The sequence below is a fragment of the Equus caballus genome, chromosome 5, assembly GCF_041296265.1.
Source record: "Equus caballus isolate H_3958 breed thoroughbred chromosome 5, TB-T2T, whole genome shotgun sequence".
NCBI lineage: Eukaryota > Metazoa > Chordata > Mammalia > Perissodactyla > Equidae > Equus > Equus caballus.
The window spans coordinates 72,441,876-72,457,444 of NC_091688.1; the positions used below are offsets into that span (position 1 = coordinate 72,441,876).

At 37.1% G+C, this 15,569-nt stretch overlaps 1 protein-coding gene across 5 annotated transcripts in view; it reads right to left on the reverse strand.

The window, feature by feature from the left end:
* SNX7 (sorting nexin 7) overlaps positions 1–15,569 on the reverse strand; it is a 173,767-nt gene that overhangs the window by 138,457 nt on the left and 19,741 nt on the right. For all 5 annotated transcript variants that reach the window (XM_070267274.1, XM_023641565.2, XM_023641569.2 and 2 more), the window contains exons 2-5: positions 11,056–11,238; positions 5,696–5,806; positions 5,189–5,353; positions 2,639–2,837 (exon numbers count right to left, since the gene is read on the reverse strand). In XM_070267274.1, coding sequence (XP_070123375.1) covers positions 2,639–2,837; positions 5,189–5,353; positions 5,696–5,806; positions 11,056–11,238 — 658 coding nt within the window. The remainder of the gene's footprint in view (positions 1–2,638; positions 2,838–5,188; positions 5,354–5,695; positions 5,807–11,055; positions 11,239–15,569) is intronic.

Sequence of the window (15,569 nt, forward strand, 5' to 3'; positions counted from 1 at the left end):
TTTTGAATGGAATCTTGACAAGTCAGCTTCACATTCTAAAGACTAAGAAATCCCTCAAGTTTTGGCCAATGGCAATTACTCCCTGAAAATGAGAGGTCAAATTTATAAAGTCTATTACAAAATCCAGTTTTCCTTCAAAGCATTTCACAAACATTAGACTACATCCAAGATTTTAAAATTATTCCCCTGCACAGCAAATATGAGGCATATTGATATCTGATAAAACTCTTAAGTGTTAAGAGTTTCCAGTGGCTTCTTTGAATTGCTATCCCACTTAAATATACATCAAGAATCTACTTAACAGAATTAGGATCACAGAACTTAGTTAAAACAATTAGCTTCGTGAGATAAAAATAATGACAAATGGTAAATACAAGGACACCCAAGAAGGCTTAAAACAAATTACTAAACTATACTCAGTCACCACAATGACCTCATCTAATGTCAATGCATGGAAAAGGAAGATAGAGAAAAGGCAGTGCACATTCAGCAATAACAATTTTTTCTAAATCTCTCTTTTTTTTTAAGGAAGATTAGCCCTGAGCTAACATCTGCTGCCAATCCTCCTCTTTTTGATGAGGAAGACTGGCCCTGAGCTAACATCCATGCCCATCTTCCTCTACTTTATGTGTGGGATGCCTACCACAGCATGGCTTGTCAAGCAGTGCCATGTCCGCACCCGGGATCCGAACCTGCGAACCCTGCACCACTGAAGCAGAAGGTGCGAACTTAACTGCTGCACCACCAGGCAGGCCCCTAAATCTCTTTCCATAACCAATCAATGCTTGATAAAGTAAATTCTCCCACCACTGAATCTTATGTTCATTCATTGACTTTTTTAATCATTGGACAGATTTTAATTGAGCACTTACTATGTGTTAGGCACTATCAAGATATTAAAAATAAAACAAACCTTTTCCCTTTTTGTCCTGGTGGAACTTACAGTTTAATGGGGGACACAGATAATAAAACAATAAGCCATTAATGTAGGGATGTTAAGTTGTTCATCTCTAAAAGCAATTTATATTAGGAAATATATTTTCTAACTTAGCCATCTATTTTTAATGTAGGTAAACGCAATTAGAAAATTAGCAAAAAGTCATCATGAAATTAGAAAAAAAATCACAGAATGAAGTCTTATTTATAAACAAAAAGAAAAAAATAGAAAATAGGACAAGGAAATAGTGACAGAAAATAGGAAAAGGGCTCTATTTTCTAATATATAAATCTCTCCCCCATGCTTGAACAGACCTAATATAGAGTACTTGTCCTCCAAAAACTCCCTAGAAAATGTGGAAACCCTATTTCTTGAAACATCACTTCTTTGATTTTAACCAAAGGTCCATGTTGAACATTTCAGACCAACTTCATACAACTACATTCAAACTCTTCAGCTCAAGGCTCACTTTACCTGTATTATTCATAAACAGGAAAGAGACTAGCTGGTGATTGATTAAAGCAAATGGGGACTGTCCATGCCTACCTTCAAAATCATTTAGGAATTAGAAATTTTCACAATACATCTAGGCATAAGCCACATCTTAAAGGTGAAATTCTAACAATGTTGGCGATTCCTCATGTAAGGAGCTTGGAAGTTCCTACTTGGCCCCAAAAACAAGTAAAATGCTGAACAGACTGAAAAATCAACAACTTTTCATGGGTCTGTAAGAGAAGGGAAGACACAAGACAAACAGCTGCCCCCAAGACTGGAAAGACAGAGAGGTGAATACAAGGAATCCTGGCTTACTATAGCAGAGACTCAAGAGCAGACACCACTGCCGGAAGCAGCGCCGGGGGAGGCAGTGGAACTGTAATTGACGAATTACCAGAGGCTCGTGTAGACAACTCTGAGAGTTAAAAACTCCATGGGGATCCAACCATGGGGGACCCCACCATATTGTGAGATTTACCCCCAGGAGCTCAACTAGGTTCACACAGTAAATATCAGACAAAAACTCCTCCTGCTTCCTGCAGGTAAAGGGAAAAATTAGCTATTTTGAAACAGCCAGCCACTATTCTTAACAAGGCCTGCCCTCAGGGGAAACTAGTTAACGAGGCATAACCTGCTGGGGTATTATCAGAGCCTAACTGACCCAGAGGAAGGCAAATACCCAACCCCAGTCCACTCTGGCCATCCTGTTCCAATTAAGGGGGAAGAAAAAAACTGAGAAATGTTTGTGAAGTTCACAGTCCAGAGGCATAGGCTCACCAAAAGACTGACACCTACTCATAGGACTATAGAACTCTTGCCCTCCCCCACACCTCACCACCACATCACTAAAGGCCTATTTACCGCAGTTCGTTTCACCTAATACAGCATGTCTGGCAATCAAAAAAGAAATTACAAGGCATATCAAACGACAAAAAACACAATTTCAAGAGACAGTGCTAAGATCAGAACCAGACATGACAGGGATGTTGGAGTTATCAGACCAGGAATTTAAAACAACTATGATTAATAAGCTAAGGCTCTAACGGATAAAGTAAACAGCGTGCAAGAACAGACGAGCACTGAAGAGAGACGGAAATTCTAAGAACCAAAAAGAAATGCTAACTTCATGTTGCCTGACTACACCATCAAATGTGAAAATCCATCAGAATTTGAACAACCAAAGTCACATTCAGTGACTCTACATACCCCTTTCTTCCTTGTAAATTCTCTGAGATATTTTATCTATCAAATTTATTTTCTGGCTAAACATTTCAATAAAGTTATTCATTTCCATGAACTCCTCTGGGCGGCTTTTAACTCCTCTCATTGACCATGCCACAGCTCTGACTGTCTGTCCCATCCTGCTCAGCAGTCCAGGTCCTTGCTTCTTGTGAGAAGAGAGTTCCTAGAAACAAACAAAAAAAAAATGACATAATTGTGGTGGAGAAAACAACAATTTTCCAAGACCCAACAACAAAAGGAAACCTAATTAGAAGAACAAAATAAAGATAATAAACATGTGCCGTATACATCTTTTTGTCACAATGCTGGTTTGAAGCAGATGAGTTCTATTAGGGTACAGTTCTCTCTCTAGTCTCAGTCTCCCTGATAATATTCCTTTCCAAAGTGCTCATGAAAAACATGTGGACACGTCTCCTCAGAGCATGGATCTTTGAAAGAACAAGGTTTAACAGAGGGACTCATGCTTAAGGAGATACTGGAGAAGATGAGAGGATGGTATGAGACGCCATCTAGATTCTATAACAGGAACTTAATGGAAAAATGATTGAGAGAAGGTTTCTCAGGGTCTAAACTACTCCCTTAAAAAAATTGGAAAACCTCATTAATTCTTTAGTTATACTGGGGGCCTAATATGTTCCAGGTACTAGACTCACATTTTCATATGCATAACTCACAGTAACACTATCAGGTAGGTCCTATTATTATCCTCATTTTACAGAAGGAAATAGAGGCACAGGAAGGTCAAGGAGTTTGCTCAAGATCCGAGAGCAATTAAGTGGTGGACAAGGATGGGAGCCCTGGCAGTCTGACTCCAGAGCCTTCACTGCTAAGCACGATCCTGTTTTGTCTTCTTCTTTTTTTTTTTTTTTAAAGATTTTATTTTTTCCTTTTTCTCCCCAAAGCCCCCCAGTACATAGTTGTGCATTCTTCGTTGTGGGTTCTTCTAGTTGTGGCACACTGCCTCAGCGTGGCCTGATGAGCAGTGCCATGTCGGAGCCCAGGATTGGAACCAACGAAACACTGGGCCGCCTGCAGTGGAGCGCACAAGCTCAACCACTCGGCCACGGGGCCAGCCCCTGCTTTGTCTTCTTAAAGTCACTAAAAGAGTTTGTAAATAGGTACTCCCTGGCCATAGCTCTTCAACCAACTGGAGTAGGTAACTGTGACAACACCTCCACTGGCTGGCTGGCTGTAGAGAAAGACTTCTAACAAGATATTTAACTAGCTGTTTCATAGTTAACCTAGGAGGGACAGCTACAGACTTGTAAAATGGAAGGAATGCTATAAAAGATACCCTATGAAAAGAATCCCTTCAGAAGGATGGCATACTAAAAAGGAACACCAAGAAGGAGGGCAAGGCATTCTGATGATGGTTGTAGCACTTATTGAAACATAGGTTTGGGATCAAATAAAAGTTGAAGAGTAACATACAAGAAAAAAATCTATAAATAACAATATTGACTACCAAATCCACAGATAAAAATATTATGTATTATTTACCCAAATATTAAATAACATATTATCTTCCTCCAGATTTTATTTCCTGAAGGTCTTACACAAAATAATACATACAAAGTAAGCTTGTTTATTTCCAAGTCAGTGTGATTTTGTATGTAAATAACAGATGCCATCCTTGACCAGGCTACACATGTGCTACATGTGCAACACAGGCAACATCCAGGAGTGCTATAGCATCATTTGATGGAGTAAGCATTATCAGAGAGAGCACAAGTCACAACTGGCAACTGTTGACTGTAGAGAATGTTTCTAACAGCTTCCAAGGTTCTGGAGTCAGGCCACAAATTCATTTCATGTAAGTCACAAAGGGCTTCCAGACACAGGACTATCGGTCAAGACTGAAATGAACCACTTTTTCACTTCTACCACTTTGGCAACAACTGAGAGAAATAAAACTCAACATTGGTCAGCAGTTGTTTAATATTTACTGTTTGTCCTATCCATTATCTTTCTTGGTGAGTTATATCTTCACAGGAGAAAAGAAAAAAGAAGAGGAACACATAAGGTTTCTGTATTAGAAATTAGACACCCCCCTCCATTAGGTAATTGAAGGAAAAGTAAGGAAATTGTATTATCTATCTATCCATCCATCCACCCATCCATCCATCCATCCATTTAATAAAGACTTTTATCCTAACTTGAAAAGCCCTGACTCATTATTACTCAAAACAGTGCCAATAAAAGAAATATAATTGTATATGTTCAGCATTGGCTATACACGCAAGGAGTTATCCTGACATTAAAAAACAAAGAAAAAACTGAGCTCCCAAAAGAAATATGAGTATGTATATGTGAGGAAGATACAAGATTTCCGTAATGTTTATATGTAGATTTGACATGGGGTTAAATCTGAAGGATATCTCTCTAATGTTTAAAAATCCATCTTAATTCAAAGACACCACTGCCCGATTTATAAAGGTAGACAAGAGGAAGTGTACCACCTACTATGCATATAGATACTAAAAGATTATAGGAGTATAAATCAAATTTCTTTACCCAAGTTTGTGCAGTAAGAAAAACTTTGAAGTCTTCATTGAATGTTAAAGTTGGATGATCGGCAATTCGGTTCAAAAATTTTTGCAGTGCCTTCCTGCGTGTCTCAATGAAGTCATCATTAAACCGTTCCACCATTCCTTTCACTATGAACTTTTCCGGCAATGGCTGAGGCAAGAAATTTTAAAAAGGTATCTGAACATTACGTGGCACAGGATTATTAGGAATTCCACACTTTTTCTTTTCGGAAGACTATTGGAACATGCGATCATTTCTTATAAAAACAATTTTTCAAAATTCACAGTGGGTCTGGAACCAAAAGCTATGAAATCTCAACATATAACAATAGTTTTAAAAAACAAATCTGTACATAGATTGAAAGTTTAAAAACAAATGTTTCTAAGATAAATGAATTACACTGAATTTAAAGGTCTGAAATTAGGTTTTAGGCATTCTGACAATTCACAAGACAAAATGGTAGCTACTCCATGAAAAAAATTGTAAACTTACTGGAATAATCAGAGTGGGGTGTGCGTCTTCAAGTTTTCCCTTCAACCAAAGGAAATCTTGATAACGTCTCCTAACTTCAAATTCACTGGAGTCAAATTCCCCCCGAGATGTCTGAAGAAAGGAAGAGAAAATAACAGCACATGTAATATAAGACAGAAGACATTTGCCTAATGCTATTTTAAACATTCTGAAATAAATGGGTCTCTAAGAAAAATTAGCAAATTCTAATTATTCAGTGTTTGTCAGCCTGTACTTTTTTTTGTAGTCATCAATTCACGTAGCAGATGAAACAAAGCAAACTTTCCAGTATTTCCAGAAAGAAAGCAAACATCATGCTCAGATTTAAAATCCAAACTGAAAAGTCTGTCTTGGAGCAACCATCTGCCTTCCACAAGCTTTTAACTACTATTATCTTTGGCACGATTTTCTTGCTAACAAGAAAGTGTGTTCTGAATTTAGGCTTCCAATATCTTTCTTTTCTCAAGATGACTAGAATTCAGAATTTGAGGAAAGTCCTATTTTTGCAATTTGGAAAATAACTTGAACATAACTGCGAAAAAATGTGTTCCTGGAATTTGCTCAAATGAATTGCTCTGCTACAAATTGCTTTTAGTATATGAAAATTCTAACATTTTACAGAGTGATTTTACCACTGTTTTAAAAATGTTATTAATGGAGATTTGATGTGAAAAGAAAATCTTCCTGTCATTTCTCAAGGAATTTTATTTTGAGTTACATGCCTAAACTCCTAAAAATTAAGCAAATACATTAAAATATCTGTTCTCAACAAACCAAAAATCTTTGCCAACACATGACAAGAACATGGGTACAATACCAACCTCACTTCTTTTGCCTGAATCCCAAGCCAAATACAAAAATACATTATCTAATGCACACTCACCTCTCATAAGAAAACAGTCACTCCCACCAATATCTTATTGAACTGAATTTTTGCACACTAAAAATTAGACACAGTAATATTAAGGTTGAGGTTTTCCCGGAGGAGCAAAGATGGAATAACACATTGCATGCATATTTCACACTCTTCAGAAATATCAGTCTCCCACACAGATGAACACAATTGTAAAACTAAGCAGTTCAAGTCCTAAGATGCAATCTTAACTGACATGAAATAAGGCTCACAAAAGCTATATTTTCCAAGGCTTATTTTTTTAAATGAATGCTTAGAATATCATATAATATATCTTAGTAAAACATTCTCTTTTTAAAAGTGGGAAAAAGTAGAGGTAGATGAGATGCAAAGTCTAAGGAACTAAATGTTCACAAAACACTACAGAATCTTTATTATGCAAAATGGTACAAGTTACAGAAAAGGTAAAAACAGAAAAACTAAATCTAGTAGAAACAGTTTCACAATACATAGACGAGTTGGTGTGTATACATATATATACAAATACAGACACACGTATACATACATATGCACGCAAAACATGGTTCAGAGTCACTCATTAAAAAATACTCATTGACCACCTCCATGTTCAGGCACGCGTGTACAGGTTCACTACCAATTTCCAAGAAAATTAATTGGCATAACTTATAATAAAAATATTCAAAAACTGGGCAGTTAAAAATAAGCTTGAGCTTTATATGTTCTCAAGAATTTCCAACAGTTTAAATAAACATAAAATAACCTGATATAAACTTCAGGAAGAAGAAGATATAAAATCAAGTCAAATAACTGGTTGATTTGGTCCTCAGCACTCTGCCATTGACTTAAAAGAGTTCTCTAACACACCGCAAGACAAGAACACAGAGGATGAGTACAAGTCTCAAGGACAGCGTGTGCTTTCTTCCTACTATACGACTTTATCCTACACCTAAAGGGTTGTATAAAAGCTTGTAGATACGTGACAAGGAAAACAAATAGTATCAGCTGCATTCAGATCATAACTAATTTTCCTACAGCAGTGACAGAATCATTAACAATCACCTAAAGTAGACAATTTTGGTCACTAGAAGATAGACAAAAGCCTCTAAACTGGAGGAATAATGGGATTTGATGACAGACCTCCAACTTAGAATGTGTGTTCTAAAAAGTCTTTACATGAGGATATGAGAGGAAAGACCCTAGTTAAATCTCTGAGTTCTTACTTCTATATGCAGTAAGGGAAGGCACATCTCCAGATCTGCAAAAGAGAAAGGACTTTAGAGCAGTCACCTCAGATATTCTAACCTGGAGAATAAAGGGCAATTTCCCATAAGGGGAACAGATGCCAGGAACATGGGCTTCCTGTTACAACTATTTGCAGTCAGGTCATTCTTAAGTATTCCTAAGTAGGAGGTTGTCAGTGTGTATACATGCATATGTAGATGTGTATTTATCCTTATAATCTTAGTGCCCATGAATATAAATTTTTACAAAATTAAAACTTTCCCTGGGAAGGCATCTCTGAACCTCCAAATTAGAGAGGTAATCTATGCTCATAAAATCCTGTAATTTTCTGTCACAGCATTTATAACTATAATTAAACAATTAAACATATAATGTTTAATATCCATCACCCCCCTAGGTTGAAAGCTCCATCAAGGCAGTGGGTATGTCTATCTCGATTGCTGATATAGTTTCACTACACAAGTTCCTGGGGCATAACTGGCATTCAACAAAACTTTATTGAATACATGAATAAATGATGATAAGTGAATAACAAAAAAGACTATGTTTGATAACATATTATACATCTACTAAATGTTTGTATATTTATATCCACAATGCATATTTTAGCATATATAGGTATAGTCTATATACTCGGATGTAGTAAAAATAATTGGAAGGGACTTAGTTCATAATAGTTAAACTGAAAGACAGTTTGCCATAACCATAGAAAGATGTACATAGAAAGATGTACAAAAATATAATAGAAAACATATATACTACGAAAGTAAAGTAAACTGTCTGGATTTAAATTCCAGCTTAGCTAATCACTATGTTGTGTAACCTCTGGCAAGTTATTGAGTTTCAATGTTCTCATTCACAAAATGGGGGTAAATCATAACATTTAGGTCCCAGGATTGTGGTGAGCTTTAAATGAGTTAATATGTAAAAGGAGTTAGGACATTGTCTAGCACAAAGTAGTCAGACAATAAAAGTTAATTAAATACATGTTATATTATCACCATTACTACCACTACTACAAGAGGAGTACATTTAAAGTATGATGTAAGTATGGAGAACTCAAGGGAATTGTATGTCTGTGATCAGAATGAAACCCAGAGTGTGGCTTATAAAGAGTGTCTTTCTGAAAGAAACAAATGATGGGAAAATAATTCAGTTTCACAAATTCTTTGCTAGGAAGGATGATGACAATGGATGATTATAACAGTAAACAGGAGAATTTGGCTCTATTCTCAGCAGTATGTTTGTATGAACATATTAAATATTCACAAAGACCTTAGGAGGTTAGTACGGTTATTTACAAATGAGGAAACTAGGGACAGAGAGGTTAATTAAGTTGCCCAACACACATAGCAAGGAAGGGGAGGAATCAAGATTCAACTCCATGCTGTCTTGCTCTACAACCTATTGACATGACAATGATACTATAAATTTCTTCACTCACTCATTCACCAAAAAGTTAAATTGCTACCTTCTATATCCTACAGATTGTGTTTGGAATTATGGATAACTTAAGTTACAATTACCTTCCTTGAGAAGATCACAGACTTTTGGGAATAAATACAAATAAACACATAATTATCTAGTCACCTACAGGAAAGTGGAAATTACTGAACACTTATTATGGGTCAGACACTTTGATAAGTTTCTTAAATGGATTACCTATCCTAAACCAATTCCTACAGGAACTCTACAAAACCAGATTCTATTATCATTTCAGTTTTATAGATTAAAAAAAAAAACCTGAGGCTTAGAAGGACTAAATATAGGCTTTTAATTTCTTTGCTACACTGATTCTAACGTTTTACATTCTTTAAGAGTTCACCTAGAACAGTATGAGAAAACAGAAGAGGACTTTCAGCCAGCAGGGGCAGGGGTCGGGCATCATTTTGAGTTGTGTCTTGAAAAATAAACAGTAGTTCTTCTGTCTAAGAGGGCAAAGGACATATCAGACAGAGGGAAAAGCATATGCAAAGTCATGAGAGCAAGAAATACCCTAGGATATTCAGATAACAGAATAGTTCTAGATGAGTGGAGAGTAGGGCAATTATAAGTAGGGAATAAGAGAGGAGACTTATATGAGTCTTATCTTATAAGAGATGAGTCTGGTTGGCACCAGACTGAAAAGTTCTTTGTACGCTATACAAAAGAGTTTGCATTTTTTTCTGTAGGAAATGAGGAGCCAAGGAAGGATTTTAAGAATCTGAGTGAAGAGATTAGATGTATACATTTTAATGAAACATAACTAGCAACAGTGTGGAGGTTACAGTGGAAGAAGTGATTACAGGAAGACGTTCCAAAACCTTTTCAGTTACAAAAGAGATATGGGGTGAGGCTTCGTAAACAAAATATTATAACTTATAATTAGAACTCTTAAAAGATGCTATCACATAAAGGACTTAAAAAATTGGTTTTACTAGTTGGTTGTTTTATTCTATCAGAGGTAAACTGTCTTTTTGCAGAGCCTTATCCCAGGAGATGTGGGTTCTAGATCCACTCTGCCCTTGAATTACTGGACAACTAACACTATCTCATATATAAGATAAAGTGGCCACTTGCTGTTATTTGGAAAACAAACGAAATTACTTTTTGTAATCTTTACAAGAAATGGGAATACAAAATATTATATCATGTTTTTAACTAGCTGTATTCTTTATTAGCAAACTGAGGCTCTTCTTTTCCAAAGATATTTCCTAAACTAAAAATTTAAAATCTTCCTATTTTAAAAAGCTCAAAGGCTAAAAAATGAGTGACTGTGACGCAAGTAAATTTGAATTTCACTGATTTCATATAGAACAATTGAAGGGTAGATAAGATGCAATGTCTTACCCAAAATGGTTGAAAAAATAAAAGTCAACTCAGCTAAGATTCTCTAATGTTAAGAGTTATAGTGAACAATGGGGCAAGCCTGGTGGCACAGCGGTTAAGTGCATACATTCCTCTTCTCGGTGGCCCGGGGTTTGCCAGTTCAGATCCCAGGTGTGGACAGGGCACCACCTGGCAAAAGCCATGCTGTGGCAGGTGTCCCACATATAAAGTAGAAGAAGATGGGCATGGATGTTAGCTCAGGGCCAGTTTTCCTCAACAAAAAGAGGAGGATTGGCAGTAGTTAGCTCAGGGCTAATCTTCCACACACACAAAAAAAGAGATATAGCAAACATGAAACACAACCAAAAGTTCCAAGAGAGAGCAACTGTATTCAAGAAAATGTTCATTAAATATTTACCTTAGTAATAATCCTATATGTAATGAAAGTTTCAACTGTAGTAACATGGCTTTCAGGTTCATCAACTGTAATGAAGAGATCCTTCAAATCTGGCTCATCTTCAAACTTGACTTGGTTTATCATTGATAAAGGGGACGTTGGCATCATAGGACTGAAGGAATTCATGTCCATCAATGAGGCATCCTAAGGAATAAAACATTCAAAAATTAACATCTATAGGGGGCTGGCCCCGTGGCCGAGTGGTTAAGTTCGCGCGCTCTGCTGCAGGCGGCCCAGTGTTTCGTTGGTTCGAGTCCTGGGCGCGGACATGGCACTGCTCGTCAGACCACGCTGAGGTGGCGTCCCACATGCCACAACTAGAAGAACCCACAACGAAGAATACACAACTATGTACCGGGGGGCTTTGGGGAGAAAAAGGAAAAAATAAAATCTTTAAAAAAAAAAAAAGTACTTATCTTTAAAAAAAGAAAAATTAACATCTACAGAAAAAAATAGTTAAAAATCCTCTCTCTTAGGCACCACAAATATTAATGAAATATGTCAAGAACCAAAAGGATAATTGGACTACCAGTTAAATATGGTATGTTGAAGATGTATTTTTTATCTCTGCTTCCTCTTAAAATCTCACTTTAAAAATGACAAGAAAGAAACAAAACAAGACAAAAAGGCACAAAAAGGCATAAATCCTCAAGGTAAAAAGAAGAGAGTAAGCAAACAACATCAACTAACTTTTTGGAAACTGGAAATCTGATTGTTGAGTGACTGAAACAGCAGTGCAGAGAAATGAAAAGTAAACCCAGGAGAGAATGATCAACCAGGAAGAAGGCGGCACATTTATGACAGAGAATCCCAGAGAGACGCAAGAATTAGAGGCACTAGAAACCCGCGGACATAGAATGCTGAGGGAGCTAAAACCAGAAGATGGGTTGAAAGCCAATAAAACAAAAAAGAGCTAGTTCCTCAGATTCCCTCACCTACCCTATGTGATCAGCTAACTTTTCCTCCCCAATTTTGCAGAAAACTGGAAATTTACTTTCTAGAGTATCTCTGAACTCAAGGGCACCAGGATAGATGGAGGGAGAGAGAGGCCCTATGAAAATACAGATATCAAGGGAAAGTCCTGCCTACTAGATGGAAAGAGATCCAGTTCTCTATATTTATTTGGCCTCAAGAACGTTGGCAGCAAGGTGCAAACCCCTATACAGTGGTTGGTGTTTTCCTCTATTAGCTGACCATTCCAAGAAAAAACTGACAGCTGTAGTCCCCTAATGAATTAGCCATGTCTCTGCATAATCACCCCACAGTGATTACCACAGAAGCCCTTACCATGCATGCTGAATGTCTACTCAGCTTTTTATCACCTGGTGTAGGAACTACCAAACATCTAAACATGTGGAAAGACTCTGATGTGAAAGAAAGGTTCACAGACAAACTAAGAAAACACAGGAAGCAAATAGAATAGAGAACAGAACACTTAAAAAATAGGTGAAGTCGTCAGAGATAAAAATGATATTAAATTCATGAATACAAACAGGCGTTATATAAAAAAATTTCAGAGAAAAGCAGCAAAACCAAAAAAAAAGGAGGTTGGTGAAAACTGAAATCTAATAGTAGGATAAAAACTCAACAGAAAGTTTGAAAAATAGAACTCAACAACTAAGTTGAACCAAATGAACAAGAGACGAAAAAGGAGAAAGTAAGATTGGCCCTGAGCTAACATCTGTGCCAGTCTTCCTCTATTTTATGTGGGATGCCGCCATAGCGTGGCTTGACGAGCAGTGCTAGGTCCACAGCTGGGATCCAAAAACCTGCTAATCCTGGGCCACCAAAGCAGAGCAAGTGAACTTAACCACTATGCCACTGGGCCAGCCCTGAGAACGTATTTTCAGAAATTAAGGATCCAGGCAGACAGTGCCTGAATAAAAGGAATTTCAGAAAATGAAAAAGAAAAATGTCCTTTGAATTGAAGTGTTTCCAGGTTGATGGTGTAGCAGGCCTTCTCAAAATGAATGGGACAGTGGTAGGGTGGGTAGTTCTCCTATAAGCATCCGTCATGATGACATTTCATAGTAGTAGAGATTTTAAATTCCTAAAAGTTTCCAGAGAGAATAAAAACAGGTAAAATAGGACAGGAATTTCAGGAATCAGAATGGCTTCAGGTTTCTCAATGGTAACACTGGAAATCAAATGACAACAAAATCCTACCTTCAAAATTCGGAGAGGAAAATATTTTCTACCTAGAATTCTATATAGCCAGGCAAATTATCATTCAGGTATACAGGTAGAATAAAGCCATTTCAGACATAAAATATTTCAAACACTGATTTTCCAAGCACTTATTCTTTGGAAGCTTCTTTACTTTTCCAAAATAAAGGCATATATTAAGAAAGAAGAAACAGGATCTAAAAACAGGAGACTCAACAGAAAAGAGAACTAAAAGAAATTCCCTGGATGATAGCGACAGAATGCTCCAGGTGCACCGCCTTCCAGCAGACCTAGAGAACAACCTATGCAGACTGGACCAGGAAGACAGTCTCCAGAAGGAGAGAGATGAAGAGGAAAAAGAACAAAGGAAGAGAGGGAGGAAGGAAGGAGGGATAGAGGGAAAGAGAAAGAAACAGGGAGGGGAGCGAACGAAGGAGGGAAAGAGAAAGGAAGGAAGGAAGGAAGGAGGGGGGTTCATTCTCCCTCCCACCCTCCCTGACAGCATGCCTGATATGTTTAAACATAATGAGAGGAAGCATGCTGGGCTAAATTTTGTAGATGAATTATGAGTGGTGCAAAGAAAGCCAAGAAGGAGAGAAAGCCCGAGAGAGAGGAAAAAAGGGATAGAAAAGAAGAAGGAATGAATGAAAGATGAACTCTCAAGAACACAAAAGGTGTACAAGAATGAAAATGTAATCATAGTTCATGATATGGCTTGACTGCGAATAAAAATAAATTGTTCTTAATCCTGAATTTAATTAAAAATGGTGATATAATCATATTAAGATGATGGGAAGAAAAACATATGTACATGTTGGGGGGGAAGGGGTCAATGACTATAAAATAACTTCAAAAATGCCAATATCATACTAGAAAAAGGAAAATGAGGAGCTGTTCCAGACTGAAGAAGACCAGAGACACAATAGCTAAACACATCATGTGATCTTGAACTGGATTCTGTACCAAAGAGGGAAAACTTTTGTTTTTGCCTGTATTATTGGGAAAATTGGAGAAATTGGTAAGGGTCTGTGGATTAGAATGTAGTAGTGTCAATGTCAATTTCCTGATTTGGGTATTTATACTGTGATTACGTAAGAGAGTGTCCTTGTTTTCAAACAATACACACAAACCTATTTAGGAGTAATAAAACCTCCTGTCTCCAATTTACTCAACTTACACAGAGAGAGAAAGCAAAAGTTGTGAAATGGGGACTGGCCCCGTGGCCGAGTGGTTAAGTTCGCGCGCTCCGCTGCAGGTGGCCCAGCGTTTCGTTGGTTCGAATCCTGGGCACGGACAAACCACGCTGCTCATCAAACCACGCTGAGGTAGGGTCCCACATGCCACAACTAGAAGGACCCACAACGAAGAATATACAACTATGTACCAGGGGCTTTGGGGAGAAAAGGAAAAAAATAAAATCTTAAAAAAAAAAAAAAAGTTGTGAAATGGTAATAATTGGGAAATCTTGGCTCTTTGTGGTATCCTTTCAACTTTTCTCCAAGTTTGAAATTACTTCAAAATAAAAGGTATATTTATAGTTTTCAAAAGTCAAATCATTCTTACAAGGCTTAAAATAAAACCAAACAAAAAGCAGCATGCTGTGTTCCGTACAGCTATTACCAGTTGATGCTCCTCAGAAGCAAATTCAGAACTTGGCTGGTTTTGTTCCTTCTTACATTCCTTATTTCAAAATAACATATATATTGCTTTTTATTTTTCAATTTCAATATTATCAGTAGGTTCCCTACTAAGGAGGATGAAGAGTATTTATTTACTCAATTAATTATGTGAGTATAGACTCTCAGATTCCTATTTTACTCGATGGGTTAGAATCCATTAATATCATAATTTATTTTGATGTTCTAAGTGTCCAAAACCTGTCTAGTGGGAGCCCGTTAAAGCTAGCACCTGTGTGTTTTTGATATGTCTTCATTATTCCTTAAGCACTTTACATTCTGGTATAACAAGATGTTTCAGGTTTATCTTATATTTTCCCTGCCCCAGGCATGGAAACAGACATTTCTCCAGGAAGCTCTGGTTCCTTTTAGAGGAGACTGGTATTTAGCAACCAAGATATGAATGCTAGGAAATATACGTATAAGATACACATATGTACATACACACACCTCTAGGTCTGTACAGATAGACATTAAACGCCATGAGTTCACACTGATACCTCCAATTATAAATTGACACTACATGGTTTATTCCAGCATTCTACCTTTCCAGGTTTGTAACTCTTTTCTCCAGCAGAGAGAAGCCTGGCTCCCATTATCCTGAATATATTTACTTAATTGCTCAACTCCCCT